The sequence below is a fragment of the Rhinolophus ferrumequinum genome, chromosome 17, assembly GCF_004115265.2.
Source record: "Rhinolophus ferrumequinum isolate MPI-CBG mRhiFer1 chromosome 17, mRhiFer1_v1.p, whole genome shotgun sequence".
Lineage (NCBI taxonomy): Eukaryota > Metazoa > Chordata > Mammalia > Chiroptera > Rhinolophidae > Rhinolophus > Rhinolophus ferrumequinum.
This window is the reverse complement of record NC_046300.1, coordinates 42,487,641-42,513,911: the sequence shown is the minus strand read 5'-3', so window position 1 is coordinate 42,513,911 and position 26,271 is coordinate 42,487,641. Positions and strand designations below refer to the sequence as shown.

At 40.6% G+C, this 26,271-nt stretch overlaps 1 protein-coding gene across 7 annotated transcripts in view; it reads right to left on the bottom strand.

Moving 5' to 3' along the window:
* Positions 1 to 26,271, bottom strand: part of TAMM41 (TAM41 mitochondrial translocator assembly and maintenance homolog) — an 87,666-nt gene that overhangs the window by 24,786 nt on the left and 36,609 nt on the right. For 4 of the 7 annotated variants that reach the window (XM_033132819.1, XM_033132812.1, XM_033132815.1 and 1 more), the window contains exon 7: positions 26,091 to 26,153. In XM_033132819.1, coding sequence (XP_032988710.1) covers positions 26,091 to 26,153 — 63 coding nt within the window. Of the gene's footprint in view, positions 1 to 7,385; positions 7,472 to 16,483; positions 17,695 to 25,318; positions 25,345 to 26,090; positions 26,154 to 26,271 lie in introns of those variants that run through there. The other 3 variants (XM_033132813.1, XM_033132814.1, XM_033132817.1) reach the window with 3 other exon arrangements.

The window sequence follows — 26,271 nt, the reverse complement described above, 5'->3', positions numbered from 1 at the left end:
TTTATTTATTTATTTATTTATTTATTTATTTATTTATTTATTTTTAAGGAGGGCGCAGCTCACAATGGCCCATGTGGGGATCGAACCGGCAACCTTGTTGTTAAGAGCACCACGCTCTAACCAACTGAGATAACCGGCCACCCCTAAAACAATACTTTTCAAGTGCCAGAAACATGAAGACGACTGTCATAATTATTTTTGTTTCACACTATTATCTCGACTAATATGATAAAAACATTCACAGAATCACTAATTTTTATTTATTACGGATCTCTGGGTTTTTTTGTTGTTGTTATCTTATTGTTTTTGTGTTTTTTCCTACATCCTACAGGTACAGTATTGTGTGTGTCCAAGTACAGGGACTGTTTTGCATTCTTAGTCCTCAGTGAGGTACCAAGCTCTCACACGTTTGTAGAGCTGTCCCAAAAGGTTATACTCAATGTTACACAACCCTAAAACTGCGGTTCGTGGTGAGTTTCCAAAGTCACGTACTCATATTCTTTTTTATAAAGGCAACTGAATAAATGCATGACCAAATTTGACTTAAGTTGTATACAAGCCTTTTCATATATAAGACACCACAAATCACACACACTTTTTTTTAACAGCTTTTTTAGAGCAGGTATCCTGAGTTTTAGCAAGGAAAATACAGTCATTGTAGGATCACGATTTGTATGAAATGCTCCATGACTCAGCCAACCACTGGCTGACTTCAGGACGAAAACCTTAGCTGGCCTCACCCCTCCTGTGGGTTTTCCACACTGTTTTTGTAGCTTTCATTTAAAATAATATTAGCTTGAGCCTCCAGTGTAACTAAGCCTTTGTTCTCTTCCCATTGTTCCTCTAGCAGAACTGGCGAGAGAAGCCTTTTCTTTGGCTCTGGTTAAATACAAACCCATTATCAAGTGGACCCAAGGACCTACTGGGCTCACGGCTTTTACCACCAACCTCAGTCACCTACAAATATACCTCAGGGACAACAGGGTATAAATCACCACCCTTGATATTACTGTCATCATAACACCTACCATTTATCGAGTCCTTACGATGCAGCAGGTGCTCTACTGAGCCTTTTACATGAATTAGCTCTTCATGTAATTTTATCCTTCACAACAACTCTATGGAATAGATTCTACAATTTTCTTTTAAAATTTAGACTCAGAGAAGTTAAGAAACTTATGCAATGCCACTGAGCTACAAGAGGTAAAGACAGGATTCAAAACCAGGTCACCTCAGGTTTCAAATCCTCATAAATATTATTTCATATCCCACATTAAATATTAAGTATATATAATATACACACACAGAAATATAGGAGTTGAGCTGCAGCTGACTATTTGATATAAGATCATATTTTGTAGATTTATTTCAACACTTGTTAATGATTTTACAGTTTTCTTTTCATTTTTTGGAGTCAATAAATATTTTTGGCGCATCCAACACTGGTCAGCTTTCAAAACATTCATCAGGTCTATGAGCTAGGCCTCTGGTTTCTAACAAGTGAAAGATGGCATCAAATAACAACAGCATTTAAAGAACATGGACCTGCTGCTCTGTGAAATTCTTATTTTGGGGGACAAGAAGAAGGACAGAGGTAGAGTATGTTTGTAAATTAAACGTAAAAATTTTTAGATCATAATAAACACACATACAGTTGTAATAACTAATAGAGATCCCATGTACCTTTTACCCAGTTTCTCCCAGGGGTAACTTCTTGCAAAACTATAGTACAATTTCCTAACCAGGATATTGAATTGATAGAATTCACGGATTTTAGCTCTTATTCGATGTAATGTTTTTTTGTTTTTTTTTAAAAACACACTTAAAATCCACACATCATAAAATTAACCCACTTAGCATGTATAGCTCAATGATTTTAGTATATTCACAGAGTTGTACAACCATTGCCACTAATTCCTGAACATTTTCATCACCCCCAAAAGAAATTCCTTACCCATTAGCAGTTACTGTTCATCTCTGGCCCACCTCTATCCCTGCTAAAAACAGACCTCCATTAATCTAGTTTCTGTCTCTATGGATTTGCCTATTCTGGACATTTCATACAACCACAATCATACATACTATACAACCTTTTGTGACTAGGTTCTTTCACTGAGCATAATGTTTTCAGTTTATCCATCTTGTAGCATGAATCAGAATTTCATTCCTTTTTAAGGCTGAGTAATATTTCATTGTGTGGGATATACCACATTTTTTTTTTTTTTACCCATTTACCAGTCAGTGGATTTTTGTGCTGTTTCTGCTTTTTCACTATCACAAATAATGTTGCTATGAATATTGCTGTACATAGTTTTGTGTGGACATATGTTTTAATTTCTCTTGGGTAGATATTTAGGAGTAGAATTGCTGGGTCATAGGGCAACTCTATGGGACTGTCAAACTGGTTTCTACAGCATCTGCGCATGTTACATCCCCACCAGCAATGTAAGAGGGTTCCAATTGGCCCGCATCCTCACCTACACGTTCTCTGTCTTTTTTATTATAGCCATCCCAGTGGGAGTGAAGGGCTCATTTACTGTGGTTTTGATTTGCATTTCCCAAATGGCTAATGATGTTGAGTATCTTTTCATGTGCTTGTTGGCCATTTGTATATCTTTTTTGGATGGAGGTAGATTACTTTTGAAAGTCTTGAATGTGCTTGGTGATAAAGTGAATGTGACAATGTGTTATTGCATTTTGATGTTAGAAGAAAACAATACGTATTTTATCCATTTACATACTCACTAGAAATTTTTTTGAGCACCTGTGATATCCAGCTATCAGGAGTTACAGGGAAAAGAATGGCCCGATTCAGGTAAGGCAGTGGAGCCCACAGGAGGGCCACAGGGCGCTGGGTATGACAGGATAGGGTAACACTGACCAGAGCCTTGAGCTCTCCAGCCATGAGGCATGGAAGATGGATGAGTCACATGTAGACCCTAGTGGGTCATGCTCAAAGGCAGAACAGGCAGCTGCTGTCCCACAAGTCCCCGATAGAGAGGCCTAGGAGCCTTGGTGGGTGGGGCAGCTAGCTTGGTCTGCCCTGGCAGGAGCTCCCTTCACCCACTCATTTGTGACTCCCCAACCAGACAGTCAATCATGAGAGGTGGCATAGATAAGATGTTACAGTCAGGTTCCTGGTACTTTTATAAATATCTGTTTCTGACTTATCATCTAGATGATTCATTTACATTCCTGGAAGAGGCAGAAAGGCAATGAGACAACATCCCTGATCCCTAGTAGCTTACTGTCTAGTGGTGAAGAAAAACACACAAACACATCATTGCACTCCCATATGGTCAATGCAATGGTGGTTGTCTGTCCAAAGAGCTATGGGAGCAGACGAGGGAGCAATGAATCCTGCTGGGCATCTAGGAAGGGTACATAGGGGAGGTGACATTTGAATTTGGTGCTAGAGAATGTTTAGAAGTTTGACAGATGGAGAAAGCAGAAGTGCATTCTAGGCATCAGGCATAGTCTGAGCCGAGGTGGAGGGTGTAAAGTAGAGATGGAAGGATTGTGAGCCAGGTTGTGTAGAGCCACACGAAGAACTTCTGTCTACAGTGTGAATTTTGATTTTTTTTTTTTAAGCAGAAGAATGGTGTCGTTGGACCTGAGGTTTAAGAGATTACTCTCTGGGGACAGCCAGGTAGATGGATTCATGGGTTGGCAAACTTTGTAAAATGCCAAATAGTAAATATTTTTGGCCTTGCCAAAGTATGATCTTTGTCACAACTTCTCAACTCCGCTGTTATGGTGTGAAAGCAGCCACAGACAATACTTAAATGCATAAGCCTGGCTTTGTCCTAATACAGCTTTATTTACAAAACCAGGAGGAGTGGATCTGTCTTGAAGGCCATGGTTTACTGACTCCTAGATTAGACCAAGGGAAGAATGAAAGCAAATAGACCCAACTCTCTAGAAGTTCTCTCTTTAGTGGTGAAAATCAAAATGGAGCGATGGAAGTTCAATTTTTAACTGAGGCAGAGAGTATCTCTAGACTTCAAGAAGAATCAGGTCTTCAACATGGGCTGGGCTGGAAAGTGGAACTCTGCTCCCCACCCCCAGGCCTGTTTTCCTACAAGGCAAGGCATAATTCCATCGCAACGCCAAAGCACATCACTCATCAAACCACCTGCAGGCTCTTGTGTCAGCAACGTGGAAGGTGTGGAACCTAAACCAGTGACAGTCCTGCCAAGAAACCCACAGCCAAGGCAAGGAGATGCCGAGACAACAGGCAGAAAGTCTTGGCAAAGATCATTTGGTCTGAGACAGGAAGGCTTGATTCTAGTTAATTAAAGTAAAGAAGAATTTGCTCAGGGCATCACCTAGAACCCAGAGGTGGTATGCACAGGGGTGCCTGGACTAGAGCCAGAACTGGAACCTTAGGAGCAGGTGCTTCTCTTGGCCTCTCTCAGGCTACATGGACTCCTCTCTCGCTGTCTGCTGCGGGCTTTGCACACAGGCTTTTACCTCCAAGTGCAGCCGGTTCATCAGTCAGCATGGGGTGGAGACATGTAGGTTTACGAGTGGCCCTAACACAAATTTGCAGGCTTTCAAAAAGCTGTTTAAAAGGCTCTGCTGATGAAAATTGCCAAGCTTCTTTGCTCTTGGCTAGGATTATGTCAACTCAGCGTAGTAACACTGGTTATCCCAGACTCATTAGCCACTCCGATTGGCTGCTGGTGACATAATAGAAGTTTACGAATGTGATTGGCGCCCCAGCCGCCCGAGACGAGCCGCAGAGCAGGAAGGTGGAGGATGCGAACAGCGCAAGCCCAGAATGGGAAGTGCCATATAGGGAAACGACCAACCAACATCTTTTAAAGCACTGGGCTGCGTTTTGAATAATAAAGACGTCTTCAAGATTGTGAAATCTAGGTACCCTCCCGAGGTGCACCTGGGTTCCTTTGTGTTGCTTCTGCCTCCCAGGTGTCTCTCTCTCTCCCTGGAGACTCGCAGACAGGTGCCAACACGTCTGCCTCCACTTCCAGTCCCCTTCTCTCTGCCCAAACCTGCTTTCTGGAGCCTTGAGGCGGGCAGCCAGCTTCTCCCTGTGCCGTTCAGGCCAGGCTGAGCACCCGGGGCCTTCCCTGCTCCGAGTGGCCACAATAACAGCGTCTCAAGCTGTGGCCTTGTACAGCCGCGGGCACCCACTTTGACAAATTCTCCAAACAGCAAAGCCACAGCGGGAGGAATAAACATAACAGAAAACACAGCCACCTGGGCACAGTCTGGAGGGGTGTGTTTTCTTTAACAGGAATAGTAACTAGGGGTTGGGGACCAGCTCACCTGGTGAGTCACGGCACATTCTCTCCTCTTGGCCAGCTACCAAAAGAAAAGAGAACACATGCAATAGCCTGTGGCCTCAAGGGACAACGTGGGCATTTTAGAAAGGCTCTGGGTTTGCAGAAGAGAACAGTCCTTCCTGCACAACACAGCAGGGAAGCCGAGGAGGGTCGGGATTCTGTGCCTGGCTCTCCGCACGGGGTTCCTCTCTGAGTATCTGTTGCCTCATCTGTTGAATAGGGAAATACAACCCAATCGAATCTAGGCCCTTTCCAGCTCAGTTTTTCCCTCCTAGTGGAGGAGTGGTGGTTTCAGGAGCTGGATGAAGTGTTCTGATGCCATACGTGTCCTTTAGTAAGCCTCCTACTATGGGCCTGGCTCTGTGCAGGGGCTTTACATACACTAATGCTCATCTTGAGAACAATCCTGCCTAGTAGGTCGTCTCTCCATCTTAAAGATGAGGAAGCAGGTTCCAAGCCATTTAGTAACTGGCCCACTATCACACAGCTAATATTCTTGATTTAAACCCAGGTCTTTCTGATTCCAAAGTCCCCCAAATATGATTTATTTTTTCCCTTTTTGATTTGCTTTAAGAAAACAAAAAGCTAATGACCAGTCCTTTGTCAATTTTAAGTGTTTCTCCCAACATTGTTTTCTGATGACTACTATCAGGTAATAGCAGAACATCCAAACATATTGGCAACGGATATCAAAACGAATGTCATGGAGACTTGGGAGCTGGAACCTGCGTAGCTCAACAGCTTGTTTTCTCCATGAGCCAGTATGCTTATGGCTCTGATTCTGTTATTTATAACAGTATGCACAATTAATTAAGCAGGCGTTTCTAGCCCAACCCAGATGCCAAATCCACCAATACATTCTGAGCTATCATGGTTCACATGAGAAATAGAAATGCCAGTGTTTCATCATCTTCTGCAAAGGAAGCTGACTTGCAGGTGCTCTGCCACCTGAAACAGGTTTGAGCAGCCTTGCTCTCCCACTCTATGAAAGCACACTTTATGCACAGGACAAACTTCCTGGACAAAACAGAGCAGGGAGAGTTCTCTCGCCACCTCAGAAGCCCTAACCCTGGGGGTGGTTTTCTTCTCTTCCCTGGAATCAAATGTTCTTCCCTTCATAAGTGCACCTGGAAAGTTCTCCATCAAACTACACTGGCAGGCAGAGGCAGGCCCTCTGCCCTGCCAACAAAAGCAGCAATTGAGTTCAGTGTGGATGTCAGCTAGATGGTCAGGCTAGCATAAGATCAGCAAGTTATGCCCCGGGCAGAAAAGGGAGCGCTTTCCGTGAAGCAACCACAGGCTACCAGCCCGGGGTGGAGCCTGCACTTTCCTGGCTCCTGAGACCGCCCCTGACCTAACTTCTCTCCCTTTGAGTTCCAGCCACGAGCTGGAATACTTCTCTTATCACTATCTCCCAATGAACTCCCTCCCGACATTCCCTGTGCGCTTTGGAGCCCCGCTCAGTGTCTTCCTTTCTGCCACATTCCCTGCCTCTATCCTGAAGATTGCCGATATCCATGTGAACAACTCACCCTTCAACTATGTTTTTCCGGACAGCGTTACAATTTCATCAAGGTGGCTGGGACCTGGCTATTCTGTAGTCTCACATCTTTATAAACTGCTGTAATTTTTTTAAAAATGTGTGTGCTGAGAAGTTTTAAAATAAAGTCACGCCAGAGTGCTGGTACAAGTAATTTAATTTAGAGCTGGATGTCATGATTATTACTGAACTGCTATGCGTGTTGTTCCACTGGATCCTAAAGGGAACCATCTGAGCTTTTACTTTTTTATTTAGAGCTAATCTAGCTCTAAAAACGCTTTGGGAACTTGAAAAAAGGAGCTGAGGTGCTACTCTGTGATGTCAGGATTAGTACTACTGCCATTTTACAAATAAGAAAACAGTGTTAGAATAAATGTTGTCCCCAAGATAACAGTAATTTGCATAATGAACACTTGAACTTAAATCTAAGAGGTATAGTGAGAAGAGCAGAGTACAAAATGGGAAAATTAACACCCATCTGGCAGGGTTACTGTAAAGAAAATGATACAACTTGTGTAACGTGCAGGGGGGAAGCAGAAGATACTCCAGCAGTGTCATCTTCTTTCCCCTCTAGTCTTCAAAGTCAGAGCTCTTTCCACTACACCACACTGTCTCTTCATCACTGGAACTCATCAGAAAAGATATTACATATGTAAGTTTTATGATGGATAAAATACTACCACAGTCATTTAATTTGAGCCTCATGCCAACCTTTACAAGGTAGGTATTATCTTCATTTTCCAGAAGAGGAAACCCAAATTCTCAGAGGATAAATGATTTCCCAGGGTCACTTGGTTGATAAGCAGTAAGGCTGGAATTTGAATCCAGGTGTCACTATTCCAGAGGCCACGTCTTTCCTGTTAAACCATGCAGTCACTTTCTGACTTGATAAATAAGCTTCTATAGAGAGGATATGTATTTCCTTTAGGTAAGTTAATAATATGAGGTGTAATCAACAAATATGGTGAATGTTTAAATAGAAAAAATTATTACAGTAAAAAGACACATTGCCATTAGTTCCCCTTAAAATACTCCCTCTTCCTTCGAACACATTTACCCCATCGTTCTTGCCACTTTCTGAAGCAGTTCTGGAAGTCCTCTTTCATGAGTGTCTTTAGTTGTGCTGTCACGGCTGTCTTGATGTCCTGAATCGATTCAAAATGCTTTCCTTTCATGGTCATTTTGACTTAGGGGAAGAGCTAGAAGTTGCACAGTGCTAGATCCAGTGAATAAGGTGGATGAGGACACAACATAATGTTTTTATTTGCAGAAATTGCCTTATTAGAAGAGATGTGTGATATGGAGCCTTTCCATTGTGATCACAAAATACGGTGAATGCTGCCGCCGAGTGCCATCCAACGAAAAGGCAGGGATCTTCAATACAGGAAGTGGCGCATTGAACCTTAGTAACAGTGTGTGACAAGTTTCAACTAATTCGGTGCAGTCAGGTGTGAGCTATGGTTGAGAAAAGGTGTGCTGTAAAGTGTGCCATAAATCACCCTCCATCATGACAACGCTCTGTGTCACACATCGCTTCTGGCATGCCAATTTCTGTCAAATAAAAACATTGCGGGGTCCTCATCCACCTTATTCACCGGATCTGGCACCATGTGACTTCTGGCTCTTCCCCAAAGTCAAACTAATTCAGGACATCGAGGCAGCCACCACAGCACAACTAAAGACACTCATGAAAGACGACTTCCAGAACTGCTTCAGAAAATGGCAAGAACGATGGGATAAGTATATTTGAAGTGAGAGGGGTATTTGAAGGGGATTAATGGCAATCTGTCTTTTACTGTAATAATTTTTTTTATTTAAACATTCACCATATTGTTTGATCATACCTTGTATGTGGAAATATTATTTGGCAACTGGAAAGTGGGAATGCTTTCCATTTTGTCCTGTGCATAAAAAGTAAGGAGAAATTGAGAAGAGTGTTGGCTACATCATGAAGTGTAAAATAATCATATAGATTTAAGTTCACATGCCAACCTGATGGAAACAACCTGCTTAGTATGTTTTTAAAATAAATGTGTTTTAAATGTATAAGTGACAAACATTTCTAAAATTCTCCTTTTTATTGGAAAAAAATTGCATTTTTGCCTTGAATAAAAATATCTGGAAAACATATGTTTGTTGTTCTAGTCAAATAAAACCACCAACAATGGTATTGGCATAAAAAAAAAAAAGACACATGGGTTAATGGAACAGAATAGAGAGCTCATAAATAAACCTAGCATATATGGTCAATGAATTTACGAAGAAGGAACCAAGAATATACAATGGGGAAAGGACAGTCTCTTCAATAAATGGTGCTGGAAAACTGGAGAACACACAAGAATGAAACTGGACCGTTATTTGACACCATACACAAAAATGAACTCAAAATGGATTAAAAGCTTGAATGTAAGACCTGAAACCATAAAACTCCTAGAAGAAAACATAGACAATAAGCTTCTAACATCAGTCTTGGCAATAATTTTTTTTTTTGGATTTGACACCAAAAGCAACAAAATCAAAATTAAACAAGTAGGACTATACCAAACAAAAAAGCTTCTGCACAGCAAAGGAAACCATAACAAAATAAAAGGGCAATCTACTGAATGGGAGAAAATACTTGCAAATCATGTCTGATAGAGGTTAACATCCAAAATATATAAGGAACTCATACAAATCAGTAACAAAACAGACAAACAAAACACACAAAACAGTCTGATTAAAGAATGAGCAAAGGGAATTTACGTTGGGGTAAAGACAGCCTATTTAATAAATGGTGCTGGGAAAATTGGACAGACACATGCAAAAAAATGAAGCTGGACCACCTATTTAGGCCATACACAAGAATAAATCCAAAATGTGTCAAAGACTTAAATGTAAGTCCCGAAACCATAAAACTCCTAGAAGAAAATATAGGAAATACATGTACAGACATTACTCTTAGTAATATTTTTACTGATATATCCCCCAGGGCAAGGGAGGCAAAAGAGAAAACAAACATGTGGGATTACATCAAACTAAAAAGTTTTTTCACAGCAAAGGAAACCATCAATGAAACAAAAAGGCATCCTACTGAATGGGAGAAGATATTTGCCAACGATACATCTGATAAGGGGTTAATATCCAATATTTATTAAGAAAAACTCATACAACTCAACACCAAAAAAACAAACAACCCAATTAAAAAATGGGCAGAGGACATGATGAGACATTTCACTAAAGAGATGTACATACAAATGGTCAACAGACACATGAAAGATGCTCAACATCACTAACCATCAGAGAAATGTAAATAAAAACCACAATGAGATACCACCTCACTCTGGTCTGAATGGCCATCATCAATAAGTTAACAAACAACAAGTGCTGGTAAGGGTGTGGAGAAAAGGGAATGCTTGTGCACTGTTGGTGGGATTGCAGACTGGTGCAGCCGCTATGGAAAACCATATGGAGGTACCTCGAAAAATTGAAAATGGACTACCTTACGACCCAGCAATTCCACTCCTATCTATCCAAAGAAATCCAAAACAGTAATTTGAAAAAAAATATATGCACCCGTATGTTTATTGCAATGCTATTCATAATAGCCAAGATATAGAAACAACCGAAATGCCCATCAACAGAGGATTGAATAAAGAAACTGTGGTATATTTATACCATGGAGTATTACTCAGCCATAAAGAATGAAATATTACCATTTGCAACAACATGGATGGACCTTGAGAATACTATGCTAAGTGAAATACGTCAGGTGGAGCAAGACAAATACCATCTGATCTCACTTGTATGTGGAATCTAAAGAACAGAATAAACAAACAAACAAAACATAAGTAGACTCAGAGATATAGGGAGGAAAAAAAACAGGATTGCTAGATGGGAGGGGGTGGGAATGGGGAAGAAGATAAAGGGATTCGAAAGTACAAATTAGTAATCACAATATAGCCACGGGGATATGAAATACAGTTTGGGGAATATAATCAATAATGTTGTAAAGATTTTATAGGGGGTCAGATGGGCACTTGTCCTATTAGGGAGACCATTTCATGGACTGTGTAGGCACCTGACCACTGCGCTGTATACCTGAAGCTGAGGCTGAATAATGAATGTCAACTATAATTAAATATATATGTATATACATGTATATATATGTATATATACTAGTGTGTATATATATATATATTTGTGTATATATATATATATACTAGTATATATATATATATATGTATATACATATGTGTATATACACACAGAGGGTGCCAAAAAAATGTATACGCATTTTAAGAAAGGAAAAAACTATATTAAAATTGTAATACTCGATATATACCAATCACAAAAAATGAATACAAGTCATGTGTATACATTTTTTGGCACCCCTGGTATATCGTCACAGGATGTGGAATACAGCATAGGGAATAGAGTTAATGGAATTGTAACAGCTATATACGATGTCAGAGGAGTAGTAGATTGGGGGAGAGGGGTTATCACTTTGTGAGGGGTATAAATGTTTAACTATTACATTATTTTGTACACCTGAAACTAATAAAAAAAAAAACCTCTAAGTCTTGACATGAGGAAAAAAATAAGAAAGAATGAGCAGGGGATTGGAATAGATATTTTTCCAAAGAATAGATACAGACGGCCAACAGGTACATCAAAAGATGCTCAGTATCACTAATCATCAGGGAAATGCAAATCAAAACCACACCATGAGATATCACCTCGCACCTGTTAGAATGGCTGTTATCAAAAAGACAAGAAATAACAAGTGTTGGTGAGGCTGTGGAGAAAAGGGAACACTTGTGCCCTGTTGGTGAGAATGTAATTTGGTGTAGCCACTTTGGAAAACAGTATGGAGGTTCCTCACAAAATTAAAAATAGAACTATCATATGATCTAGCAATTCTACTTCGGGTATTTATCCAAATAAAATGAAAACACTAACTGAAAAAGATATACACACCCCCATGTTCATTGCAGCATTATTTACAATAGCCAAAATATGGAAACAATCTAAGTGCCCGTCACCAGATTAATGGATAAAGACGTGGTACATACTCATATATACCATGGGACAGCATTCGATCCTAAAAAAAAGAATGAAATCTTGTCATTTGTGCGAACATGGATGGACCTTGAGGGCATTATGTTACGTGAAATAAATCAGATAAAGACAAATACCATATGATCTCACTTATATGTGGAATCTAAAACAAACACTCCCCCCCCCCCAAAAAAAAAAATGCTGAGCTCATAGACACAGAGAACAGATTGGCGGTTGCCAGTGGCAGGGGGTTGGCGGTGGGCAAAATGGGTAAAGGGAGTCAAAGAGTATGAAGTTCCAGTTATGAAAGAAATGTCCTGGGGATGTAATGTACAGCATGGCAATATAGGTAATAATATTGTAGTGCATATTTGAAAGTTGTTAGAGTAAATCTTAAAAGTTCTCATCACAAGAAAAAATTTCTGTAACTATGTATGGTGACAAATGTTAACTAGACTTACTGTGGTGATCATTTTGCAATGTATACAAATATTGAATCATATTATACACCTGAAACTAATATAATGTTGCATGTCAATTATAACTCAATTAAAAAAATATCATTGACGTCTCTACATTTGTGCTAAGTGGCTGCACTCCTAATTAAAATAGTGAAAATATTACCCCAAACTCTTTCTTGACTTGCTGAGTTGGAAATGGGTCACCTCCCAGTGAATTCACAGTTATCTGTTTCAATTTGCTTCATATTCTGGAATAACTCCAGAATTTGAAAAACAAATTATTTGCAGTATGTGGTCCTCCCCAAAAAGAAACCTTAAAATTATTTTTGAGTTAAGAAAGATATAATAATGTTTAACACTAGAGTGTACTTACAAAAGAAAAACTTAAATGGAATCTCCTGTGCTAGGGATCAAATGGGATCTAAATCAGTATTTAAATCACAATGTTAATGCATTTGATTAAAATGTTCAATCAAGGTCTCTGAGCTACGATATAGATTGGAACCCTACTCATTTGGTATCAATCAGTTTTTCAATATAATAATATGTAATTGGCCAAGGAACGGGGTCCAAACCTCAAATCCCACAGGGCCAGGCAGGTAATCTAAACCAGAGTTCGGAGAGATGAGAAAGTTTCCTCCTTGTAAAATGAGGATAATAAAAATATACATCTCAGGGGCAGCCAGATGGCTCAGTTGGTTAGAGCACGAGCTCTCAACAACAAGGTTGCTGGTTCAATTCCCGCGTGAGATGGTAGGCTGCGCCCCCTGCAACTAAGATTGAAAATGATGACTGGACTTGGAGCTGAGCTGCGCCCTCCACAACTAGATTGAAGGACAACGACTTGGAGCTGATGGGCCCTGGAGAAACACACGATTCCCCAATAAAAAATTAAAAAAAAAAAAAAAATATATATATATATATATACACACATATATATATACATCTCACAATACTGTTAACGAGGATGAGATAATGCCTGGGAAAAAGCATTTAGAGACATGTTTACAGCTGTTAAAGCTCTCCACAAAGAGTAACCATTGTTATTCACCAACTGCTATTTTTAAATGACATCACAACGTCCTAATAAGCTACCCTTTCTTTCACACACCTGTGAAACACCCACAATCTTTCTTCCTTCCCATCTGTGATGAAGCTAAGAATCTGATCAACAATATAGCATAGCAGCATCTAAAAGAGGGAAGTAAAACCAAATTGGGATGATTTTGCTTCATTATTTCCCTCAAAAAACTTTTGTGAGAGCTTACTATGGGTCAGGCATAGTTGACTCAAAGAAACTGTTTTTACCAGTCATCAAACGAAGAGAGAAACAGCCTTCTTCCCACGTCAGGAAGAAACCAGTGTATAGACTGTCAATAAAGCTCCATGACAGCACTGCCCTGTGGAATCCAAATTGTTTAGTAGTACATTCAAAAAGAAGAAAAAAGGAATAGCTGACATTGGAATTAATATTAGCATCAATCATATATTTATTCAATGTATCCACATATTATTTCAAGATGCAATCCATATGACAAATTATTGAGACATTCTACATTCTTTTTTTCATACTAAGTCTTTGCAATCTGTCAGTCTCCACTTATATCATACCTCAGTTTGGACCAGTCATGTTTCAAGAGCTCTATGGCCACGTGTCTAGTGGCTACCATATTGGGCAGTACAGGTCAATGAGACCTTCGGAGAGAATTGATAAAGAAAAGCATTACCATAGAAATGTTTAATATTTGAACATTTGTCCTATATTATAGGGGCTCTGAGGTTTTACAGCTAAGAATGGTCTGGAAGGCCCTGTTGACATCAGCACCACCCAGATTTTCCTCCAGAAATGGAGCAAACATTCCTCCAGCGGCTAGGCCTTTTACTGGCTTGGGGATGGACAAGTAACCCAACTAGGGCCCATGAAACCAGGCAGAGGCTTGCTGGGAGCTGCTGGAAAATTTTCTTGCTTTTCTAAGAGGGCTTCTGAAAGGAGCCCTCTCTGTTTTCCCAAATGCAGATGGGAAAGCATATAGCCCTTGAAGATGTTGCCAGCAGTCTCAGAATTAAGAAGGGAGCCAGCCTAAGTAAGGCACATTTGGGGGTGGTTAGAATTCCAACATGGCAAAGGGCAGAGACAGAAGAGATGGAAAAACTGGATCCTGGATGATTCTGTTAACCTGAATCAAACCAAGTCTGAAGCCCACCACACCTCTAACTTTTCAGTTCTTTGAACTGAATGATGAGCCTTTTGCTGTTCAAGGCATTCTGCAGTGGGTTTCCTGTTATCCAAACATTCCTAACGGTTACAATAGGGAAGGCTCTGCAAGGGGATTGTTGCAGGCCCCTCACCCAAAAGTCACTGCCACACATCTTCATGAAGAACAAAGAGAAACGTAAAAAACCTCGACTCAGGAAAATGTTGATGTGACACTTCTGATCTCACACTGGAAAAAAAACAAGTGAACAAGGACGGAGACTAGGCAGAGAGAGCCAAACTTTCCCTGCTTCTAGCCCCCAGAGCCGCATGTCCACAAGCACATGCAGTTTCTCGCGATCTTGACTCTGATGTACCAAAAAAGGCAGAACACAGCTACAGGTCTTATGCAAGCAGCACCCAGGTGGTTTGGTGTGTAAAGCGGATTCTTCTCCTCTCATGCTAAGTCCTCAAAAGTATTTGGGTCCCCCCTGCATAAATGTCTAACATACATTTAAAAACATCAAGTACAGTAAGTCCTCATTTAACATCATCGAAAGGTTCTTGGAAATTGTGACTTTAAGCAAAACAACATATAAAGAAACCAATTTTACCCTAGGCTAGTTGATATAAACAACAGTTAAGTTCCTATGGCTTTATTTCTGGTCATAAACACATCATCAATCTTCTAAATAAAGATGGAAAACACTTCTAATATTAAACAATGAAATAAATGTGAGCTATATATACATGTAAGAAAGATTAATAAAAGCAAGTAAGATCATTATTTTCCAACCCACACATTCCAGTTTGGGGTCTAGTGTGGCTGGTCCTATCCTGGCAGCTCTGGGTGCTCGTGAGGTGGGACCCCACCGTGGAGAGGACACCCTTCCATCTCTGGGTGCACTCACACACACCCGCCCACACCCGGGTTGGGATAACTCAGACATAACGATTTACCTCATGTACACAGCTTTGGGATGTGGGAGGAAACCAGGGGACACAGAGAAAACCCACGCAGACATGGGGAGACCATGCAAACCCCACACAGTGGTTCCGGTTATCAATGTTTTAGGGAAATGATATTGAAAGAAACGCTGTTCAAGGACTTGCTGTATTATGCAAATCAAGGTATCGTCAAGCAATGGGTCAAAATAACAAACACTATTTTGTCAAAAAGGAACACTTTATTCATCTATAGATAATATATATAAAAGCAAGAAAAATCAGGATGTTTTCCACAGCCATCCTTTCCACATTTTATGCAGTTTTAGTGAACTATAAATCAATGATTTCTTCATGCCTAAAAGAGAAAAGAGACAGTGAGAAAGTTGAAGCTTATTGGGTAAATACTCAACTAGAGGTTCCGTGATATTTGGACCAGAGACTTGTCTTTGGGGTGGAGCAGTGATGGGCTGACTGAGGGGTTTAGGAGACCCTGGGAGCTGAAGGTTATTAAAGGTCACTGTGATCAAAGTGCGGGAAAAAGATTCTGATTCAGGCATCTATTGTAACAGTGATGCATAGGACCTGAGTTTCTGGAGTAAGTGAATCTTTTGAGTTACGAGTATACTGGCAGCCTTTGAATTTAGTAGCTCTTTTTAAACAGAGGAGAAAGGAAGAACACAGACAAGGTCTGTATGTAAGTGGGCATCCTTGGCCCCATTCTGACTCCCAAAGCCTGCATCCCAGACCCTCCCAGCTCACTGCTTCTGTGGCAGCTGTTATTATGTGTTCTTATCAGCGTATGCAGCTGATTTTCCCAGATTGAATATTATTATTATTATTCTAATTTTTTATCGGGGAATGTTGGGGAACAGTGTGTTTTTCCAGGGCCCATCAGCTCCAAATCAAGTCGTTGTGCTTCAATCTAGCTGTGGAGGGCGCAGCTCAGCTCCAAGTCCAGTCGCCCTTTTCAATCTTTAGTTGCAGGGGGCACAGCCCACCATCCCATGCAGGAATTCAACTGGCAACCTTGTTATTAAGAGCTCGCACTCTAACCAACTGAGCCATCGGGGCTGCCCCTGAGTGAATATTATTATTTCCATCAGTTTCTGCCAGGTAGACAGCAAGTCTCGTTTCAGATTTCTTCTCTACAAGTGCCTTCCCTGACTCCCCAGGCCGATTCAGACACGGCTCCTCCTACTCCCACAGCCCTGTGCTGACACGTAGCACGGCACTCCCCCCACTGTACAGTGCTCGTCAACTTACAGGCAATATTACCTGTCCCTCTGCTACACTGCGAGTTCCTTGAGGACACAGACTTTGTCCTATTCGTCCCCGTATCCCTATCACCCAGTACAGTACACCACACATAGTAGGTGCTCAGTAAACACTTTTGAAATTATAGAAAAGACGCACCTCATTCAGATATCTGACCTTCCAGCACCCTCTATCTACTTAATCACAAGTACTTGATGACATCAGAGAAGAAGCTCTCTGGGGGACTTATAGGAAAGAAGTAAAATGGGATAGAATAAATAGGATGTTGTTTGTCTGTCAGATCTAATAGGATCCTATTTGCAGACAGTATTATGGGCTCGACTTCCTTTGTGTTAAAGATGAGATCATTTAGTCTGTGTTTCAGGGTGTGGCCCAAAGATCGGAATAGTTTTTTTCACCCACCGTGAGATAAAAACTGTGGCCTGAGCTGAATCTGAAATGCACATCCCAGCAGTGTGCTTTGTAAGCATTGCTGACGAGGTAACAGGATTAGTTCTGGAGACTCCTAGCACTGAGGTTTGAGTGATCTCTTGAAAATACCTGTACCTGGCCATGTTACCTGTAAGCTACCTAGTCCGCTTAGGACCTTTTAAGAGGCTACTGCAGGCAGTGGCAGGTTAAAAGGCAAGGTACAAGTAAAATCATTAGTGAATATGTCTAGAAACTCTGGCCTAAGTTGTCTACTGACTGACTGACTACTTGCAAATTGACATAGCTTATTAAGAAACTCACCCTGCCTCCACACCTTTGAATTTTCTCCCTGGAGCAACCAGTATGGTACATCTCACCCACTTGAGCGTTGAGACTGGAAACTTACTACATAAGGTGCTTTTTAAAATTCCAGCCAGAACCAATCAAGACACTAAGCAGAATGCAGGTAGTTGCGTACGGTGAGGTTCATCACAGCAAACCCAGGCCACTGAGTCACAGCTGGAAGAAGAGGCATCAACCATTGCAATTCCCAGCTCAACTTCAAAAACTTACTCACAGACCCCTTGGAGCTTCCCATTTAAGGTAAATACATAAAGTACACGAGTGGCACTATGTAGCCATTTTCTGTTATTACCCTAGTGGATAGAAACCTCCCATAATTAAAAACAGTCTCTCCCTTCCATGGCTCTGCCAGCGAGATGCTCTCAGAAAGACTGCTGCAGGAAACTGCACCACGAAGGGCACTGGGAGAAGAGTCAAGAGACCTGGGTCCCGGTCCCAGCTGAGCCACAAACTTATAGTGTGACTCCCCCTCTCTGTGCCTCAGTTTCTTCAGCTGCACAATGACTGGGTTGGACTAGGTTAGGCGTTTTCTAACAAGGGGCCCACACACCGGCTTCAGGGTTGGTCTGTGAGCTCCCGGGCCTGCAGCAGTTTGCTCGGTAGATGCACATGTGCATTTCTGCACAGAGGGTCCAGAGTTTCAGCCAGATTTTCACAGGAGCCAGGATTTGCAAAAGGTTAAGAACCAAAAGATCAGAATGAAGGGTCCTTTCTGCCTTAATATACTACTTGTAACAAAGATGGAGGACCTGAACTTCATGAACCGTCAACTTCCTGGAGCAGGCCAAACTTCCTACACAGGACACAACAAGCTGCTCACCATAAAGGATAAAATCGATTAACTGGACTTCGTAAAATTAAGAACTTCTTTTCACCACCAGACATCACTAAGAGAGTGAAACAACAAGTCCCAGACTGGCAGATTTTTGCATTACATACATCCCACAAAAAACCCTAATTCCAGACTCTACAGAGAATTCAGTAAGAAAAGGCAGACAGTTCAACAGAAAAACAAGCCAAGACTGGAACAGGCACCTCACCAAAGAGGAGATCCAAATAAGCATATGAACAAATGCCCAACTTTATTAGTCACGAGGCAAATGTAAATGAAAACTCCAATACGATACCACTACTCATCTATTGAAGTGCCTAAAATGAAAAAGACACATCATACCAAGTTTTGGCCAAGGAAGTGCTGCAACAGGAACTCTGCTAAGTGGGAGTGTGATTTGGACAACTGTTTGGCAGTATCTACCTCAAACATTCACACACTTTAGATCCAGTAATTCTACCCCTAAGTTTGTATCTAACAGAAATGCATACATATGCTCACCAAAAGACAGGTACAAAAACATGCATGGCAGCACTACTTGTAATAGTCCCAAACTGGAAACAGCTCAAGAAACCATCAAAAGTAGAGTGGATAAATTGTGTATATTCATCTATTGGACTGAGAATAAATGAACTACGTACTACTCCCAACACCATGACAAATCTTACTGATGATATAAAGAGAGAAAGACACAAGAGACTACATATTTATATAAAGTTCAAATTATGGGCAAAATAGAAACATAGCATTAGAAGTTAGGATAGTAGTTACTCTTGGAGGAGTAGTGGTTGTGACCGGGCAAAGGGCAGTTCTGGAGGATGGGTACTATTCTATTTCCTCATCTGGCCACTAGGTTCATGAATGTGTTTATTTTGTGAAAATTCGCCAAATGTATGGTTTGTGCAGTTTTCTATATACATGGAGATTTTCCATACTACCAGTAGATCTAGAATCTTACATTTATTTAGTCACTGACATACACTGAATGAGTATTTATTGAGCACCTACAGTGTTTCTCCGAAAATAAGACCTCGCCGGACAACCAGCTTTAATGCGTCTTTTGGAGCAAAAATTAATATAGTAAAATAAGACCGGGTCTTTAGAATAGAATAGAATAGAATAGAATAGAATAGAATAGAACAGAACAAAATACCACGTCTTATATTAATTTCTTCTCCAAAAGACGCATTACAGCTGATTGCCGGCTAAGTCTTATTAGGTGAAACACGGTATATACGAGGGATGCCAAAAAAAATGCACACAAGTGGACACTTTGGTCAACGTAGCTCAAGCAGTAGTTTGCCATAATCAAAAGTGTCTGGATGCTGATGGTAACCACTTTGAGCACCTCTTATAATTGCAGAAGTCAAACGTGACTTGTCTTCATCTTTTGTTATCAGTATATATTGAGTATCACAATTTTAATAGTTTTTTCCTTTCTTAAAATGTATATACTGTACATGTTTTTGGCACGCTCTGTATACAAGACACTGAGTGAGTCGTTGGGGATACTGGTATGAACAACAGTTAGGGTCTATGCTCTCACACAGGTTACAATCCACAGAATTCTACTTGGCATACATTAAAAGTTTACTTTTGTTTTCTTTTTCCTTTCTAAAAAAAAGATGGTGATTTAGGAAGCATGCATTTAGAATGTGACTTGAGAGAAGACAGACTGCTAAGAGAGAAACTTTAAGAGCCATCGTTGTTTTTCCTCCTTCCTTAATGAATAAAGATGCAACATCTCTTTAGATACATCTTCAGACAGATCTTTATTTATCGAAAGCTCGTCATGAATTCTGATTAGTATCTAGTCAGAATTTTGTTTTGGAAGCATACAGAAATCTACTTCGATATATGGCTTCTAAGGTTTTTCTTCTGTTGATTTCCAGATTGCTTCACATGACCTACAGCAAAGCTACTACATGTGTAAGACTATGAATTCCGTGTGTGACCTTAAACTGATGGGTCCAATGACAGGAAAAGTCTCCAGGAAACACTGTGAGGCAGAGCTATAACTAGTTGTTAGAGGTCTCCTACCTTCCCATAATTCTGTATTTTAGATCTTTAGGAGAGAAAATCAGTAAGTACTCAACATTCTTCTAATTAATTTCTGACCACAGTTAGATATATCTACAAAGAAAATCTCTTCTGAGGCAGAAGTACAACTTATTTTAAAATTTTTCAGGTTTAAATGATAAGCATGTCGCCAGAAAAAAAAAAAGTCTTAGCTGTTATTATGTGTTCTTATTTAAATACCGTGTTTCCCTGAAAATAAGACCTAACTGGAAAATAAACCCTTGCATGATTTTTCAGGAGGACATCCCCTGAACATAAGCCCTAATGAGTCTTTTGGAGCAAACCTTAATATAAGACCCGGTCTTATTATCGGGGAAACACGGTATGTAGGTACCAAAAAATGGAAGAAATGTTTTAGTTATATAAGAAATCAGAAGCAGAGGACAATGAATGATCCATTCTATTGTGTTTCAAGAAGGGCTGGTAAGAATCATCTGAGGCATGCCAAAATCTTTTTAGGAACAAGACTAAACCTGTCTTGTTAATTCAGTTGAATCTTTTGAAGCTAGAGAAGTAAATATGTATCTGTCCCCAGAGTTAATTCTGATTGACCAGAAAGTCAGGTGGGGGAAAATAAAGCAAGATTTCAAAAACTAAACTCATTATGCTCACCCAACTTTCCTTTCCTCCTGGAATGGCACCACCATCTACTGCTTCCCAAGCCAGAAACCTGGGAATTATCTATGACTTCTCTTTCTCCTTTACTTCCCATATCCCTCCAATCACCAAGACCTGGCACCCTACCTTCTAAATATGTTTCTCATCTCTTCTCTCTGCCTCTGCTGCAATGGCCTGAGTTCAGGCTGCTGTAATTCCTCACCTGGCTGGCTGCAACCATATCTAACCAGTTTCCCAAGCAATAGCTTTATATCCTTTTAATCTGTTCTCTATTCGCTAGCTGTAGCGGCCTTTCTACAGTCCTGCAGTGGCTTCCCCCTGCCCTCAGGATAAACTCTGAATTCCTTTTCATGGCTTTTAAGGCCTTCCCTTGTCTGGCTGCTGCTTACTTCTCAGTCTAATCATTACATTTCCCCCATTTCTCTCCTAGTTCCCACACCAGAATACTCAAACAGGTCCACTTCTCTCCAATCAGATTAGGAACATAAAAGACTGTTGCTGCTCAGAATATGACAGTTTGCTTAGCTGGTCTTCTGTTACCAGTGTGAGATGTGATGCCATCTGCTGCTACTATGAAAAGAGGAGCAGGCAGGTATTAAGAAGCTGAACAGTCTTTCGCTACACCTGAGTGGCTGGCTCCAGCTGCGGGTGCCCTTCCCTCACGAGAACTCTGATATTCTGTCTATCAACAGCACAGTCTAAGAGAAGTCAACATTTTTTTGAATGATCACATCTCAGGCTAAAATGGAAAAAACAGTTTTTGGTTTTGGATGCATTTCTGTACTCACTTCTCTGGGTATATCTGATGGTCAGGGTATTTCAAGGGAACTCACAAAGACAGAGTGAAAAGACCGCATGAGAACACACTGCCGTGTTATCCAACAGTTGATGAGAAAGGGCAATCCTTTGAGCTGGTTATAGATGCCTGGCTTCCACCTTGTCTAGGAATAGAGTGGGATTTAACCTAGACTCACCCAAGTTTGGGAATCATAGTGGATACTCTCAGAACACCTTGTGAATCGAGTATTAGTAGCCCCGTCATTTCAAAAAAGGGCTAATTAACATACCAAGTTTACAGGGCCAGGAAATGAATAACCACAACTTTAAGCCAATGTCTTCTGACCCCAAGCTTAGCTTCTCCTTAGCTACCTGTCTGAATTGAATTGTATTTGAATATAAAAGGTATTCATTGGCTAAGGGGAAGACTGAACATTCTCTTTTATCCCCATTATGAGTAGGAGGTTGCAGAGAAGCAGAAGGATAATGGCTACAAAGGAATAAAAACTCAACCAAATACACTGGAGACTTTTCACCCAGCAGATGATGCGTAACCTGGCTGAAAAACTAAACAGATACAACTTTGGAGATTTGGGGAGACGGATTGAGCAAAAGCCAAGGCAGAACAACAACAGCTACAACTGCAACAAGAGGACTTCTAAAGAACAAAGCGTGGGAGGATAGAGGTTCTGCAGCTGCTGTGCAGTTAGAGGAGAGAGACACAGGCAAACCGGCCACTCAGTTCCTTTCATCGCTAGTTTATGCCAGCAGAGACCTGACTAAGGGACAAATTCTATTTGAATATGACAGTGCAAAGAGCCACGTTCTAAAGAGAGGTCAGGAAACTTTTAGGTAATGATACCAAAAGAAGAAAGACTAGGCACAGTGCTAGATGCTTGTATCTATTTAAGATATAATTTTCACAACCTGGTGAGGCAGGTGTAATTAGCCCTATGTAATTAAAACTCAGAAAAAATAGGTAACTTGCCCAAGTCACAGTAGATCAGTTGAAATTTGAACTCTAGTCTCTGTGGCTCACAAACCCTTGCCCTTAGCCTGGGCTGCCTTCACAATAGCCCACAACTACCGTAAACCAGAGAAGCCGGAGCATAAGGCAAGTAAACCTATAGAATCTGAAGGGATCTCATCGCTTTCCACAATTTCTGCAACCTCAGTGCAGGTTACAGACATTCTGTTACTCTGGCTTCCTCAATTCAATGAGGCATCTTTTTAGAAGGAAAGGGAAGCAAGCGGTAAACACTCAGGGGAACCTGCTATGGGCACTCCATGGCCACAGGAAATTTGGGCTGAGTTCTGAGGTGTTACCCACTGCCCTCTGCTGGCCACTGGAAAGAACGAGTGGAAAGAGGGCCAAAGGTTCATTCAGGTCGAAAGGTCAAGAGATGATGGCGTTTGAAAAACCTTTTATTAGAGAAAAATTCAAACTTATGAAAGAATAGTATAATATGTCTCCATGTATATTCATCTAGCTTCCACAATGTATCATCTCATGGCTAATCCTGTGTCATCTACTCTTTACCCACTGCCCTCTACCATGTTTTGAAGCAAATCTCAGAATCCTGTCGTTTCATCTGTAAATATTTTAGTATGTATTTCTCCAAGAAAAGGAAGCTTTAAAAAACCCCATCACATTACCATTCTCAAAACTAAAAAAAAAAAAAAAAAAAAAAAATCGCCAATAAATATAGTAATTCCTTACAGCACAGGAAGCCCCCCAAAAAAAAGAACAAACAAAACTCCATTCAGGGGCCGGCCCGTTGGCTCAGGCGGTTAGAGCTCCATGCTCCTAACTCCGAAGGCTGCCGGTTCGATTCCCACATGGGCCAGTGGGCTCTCAACCACAAGGTGGCCAGTTCAATTCCTCCAGTCCCACAAGGGATGGTGGGCAGCGCCCCCTGCAACTAAGATTGAACACGGCACCTTGAGCTGAGCTGCCGCTGAGCTCCCGAATGGCTCAGTTGGCTGGAGCGCATCCTCTCAACCACAAGGTTGCCGGTTCGACTCCCGCAAGGGATGGTGGGCTGCGCCCCCTGCAACTAGTAACGGCAACTAGTAACGGCAACTGGACCTGGAGGCAACTGGACCTGGAGCCGAGCTGCGCCCTCCACAACTAAGACTGAAAGGACAACAACTTGAAGCTGAACGGCACCCTCCACAACTAAGATCGAAAGGACAATAACTTGACTTGGAAAAAAGTCCTGGAAGTACACACTGTTCCCCAATAAAGTGCTGTTCCCCTTCCCCAATTAAAAAAAAAAAAAAAAAGAGAAAATTCTTAAAACAAAACAAAACAAAACAAAAAAACACATTTATAAAAAAACAAAACAAACAAACAAAAAACTCCATTCAGCCTCACCCAAGATTATAGCAAGGGAGCTGCAATTGTGCAAAACACAGATTAATAGCCTGAATCACCCAAGTAAACACAAGCACCTCATCTTCAGTTTTACCGGGATAAATCAGCAGGAACACCGATTAAATATCTTAATTGGAAATACAAAGCTATGTACCCAAGTGATAAGAAAATCTTTAACTGAGTCGATTTGGCACATGTGTTACTAAATCTTTCTTGAATTTTTGGCTGAATCTTTCCAGGAGGGCCATATAGCATTCTTGGGGCCAAATACTTGGCTGTGTATCCAGGCAGTTGGATTGAGACGTTACGAGGTGATAGCTACCATGCCAGCTCCCTGGTAATCTCAACCCAGGGATCAGAATCACACTAAAAGGTCATTCCCTTCTTTGTGTTACCTCTGAGCCATTTATGCCTAGTACTTCAAATGTTTATTTACACACCTGTCTCCCTTTCTAGATTATTAACTTCTTCAAGGCAGGATGGTGTCTTGTGTTTACTTTGTATCCTGTGTGACTAGCACATGAGAGACACTCACTACATGGATGGTTACATAGGAAAGACAGAACTAGAAAAGCCCATCATTTGACAATACCAAGTTTTGGAAAGAATGGGAAGAAACAAGTACTCTCGTTTACTACTAGGGGGACTATAAATTGATATAACCAGCTAGGATATCTGGCAATATCCAAAGATATGTTCCAATGCTTAAACCCATGAAACGAGAACAGGATGTTTTAAAATTTAAAAAAAAGGAATATTCAGAATACAAAAAAAAGAAAACAAAAAGAGCTCCTGGAAGTTAAACATGTAATAGGAGAAATAAAAAACACAATCGAAGGGTTAGAAGCTAAAGTTGAGAAAATCTCCCAGAAAGCAAAACAAAAGGAGAGATCAAAAATAAGAGAGAGAAGAAAGAAAACCGAAAGGACTAGCCTTGGACGTCCAATATTTGAATAAAAGGAGTTCCAGAAAGAGAAACAGAAAACAGAAGAGTAAAGAAAGAATAAAATAAAATTTCTTATATTCTGAGTTCCAATGGAAAGAGCAATGAGTACCCAGTATAACAGATAAAAACAGACTCACATCAAAACACATCACTGAGAATTTCAGATTTAACAGGCTCCTAGAAAGAACATACACAAAGGATTAAGAAATTAAGAATGACCTTGGATTTTTGATAGTAGTCCTTGAAGTGAGAAGATAGTTGGAGCAATGATATCAAAATTCTAAAGGAAAATCATTTCCAATGTATCTCCAGCCTAAGTCTCAATGATGTGTGAGTGGAGACTAAAGATATGTTTAGACATACATAGTCTCCAACTTTGCCTCCCATGTACTCTTTCTCAGAAAATTACTGCATGGTGTGCTTCACCAAAACTAGAGTGTGCATCATGAAGATAAAAGACACAAGATACTGGAAAGCAGATCCTTCACATACAATATAAGCTTGTTATTTAGAAACTGGCAGTGAAAACAAAAATAACCCACTGAAAGTTGGAAGCAGTTGTCTCTGGAGAGGGAAAATGGGGAGAAGGGCAAGGTACTACTGTTTCTGCAATGATATGCATGTGTAACTTTCATTAATAAGAAACAAGAAGGAAACACCTGCACACAAGGAGTTACTCAGAAAACTTAGAGGGACAGTAAAGCCTTCCAACAGTACCTCACATAGACTGACTTTTTCAGTTGACCAGATTTCAGTGCTGTCTGCCTGTCTGTATGTTATTGCAGTGTCCTAGTTTATGACCATCAAAATTCAGCATTCACAAGTACTTTTAGGAAACAGACAAAGCTTTACATTTTAACCAGGGGAACTTGAGGCCACCAGATCCTGCAGCTTCATTAAGTATGGATTTCTAAAGTTCTTACCAGCAGTGAAAATGCCTTTGGTGCTCTGTCTTATACTAGAAGGTCTCACGATTGCTGAAAGCCCTGTGAGAAAAAAAACCAACAAGGATGCCAAAAAAGCCAGATGTTAGTCATCTCAACACTTTTAAAACCTGAAACTAAATATTCTTTCTAGTTATCCAATAAAACTGGCAAATCTATT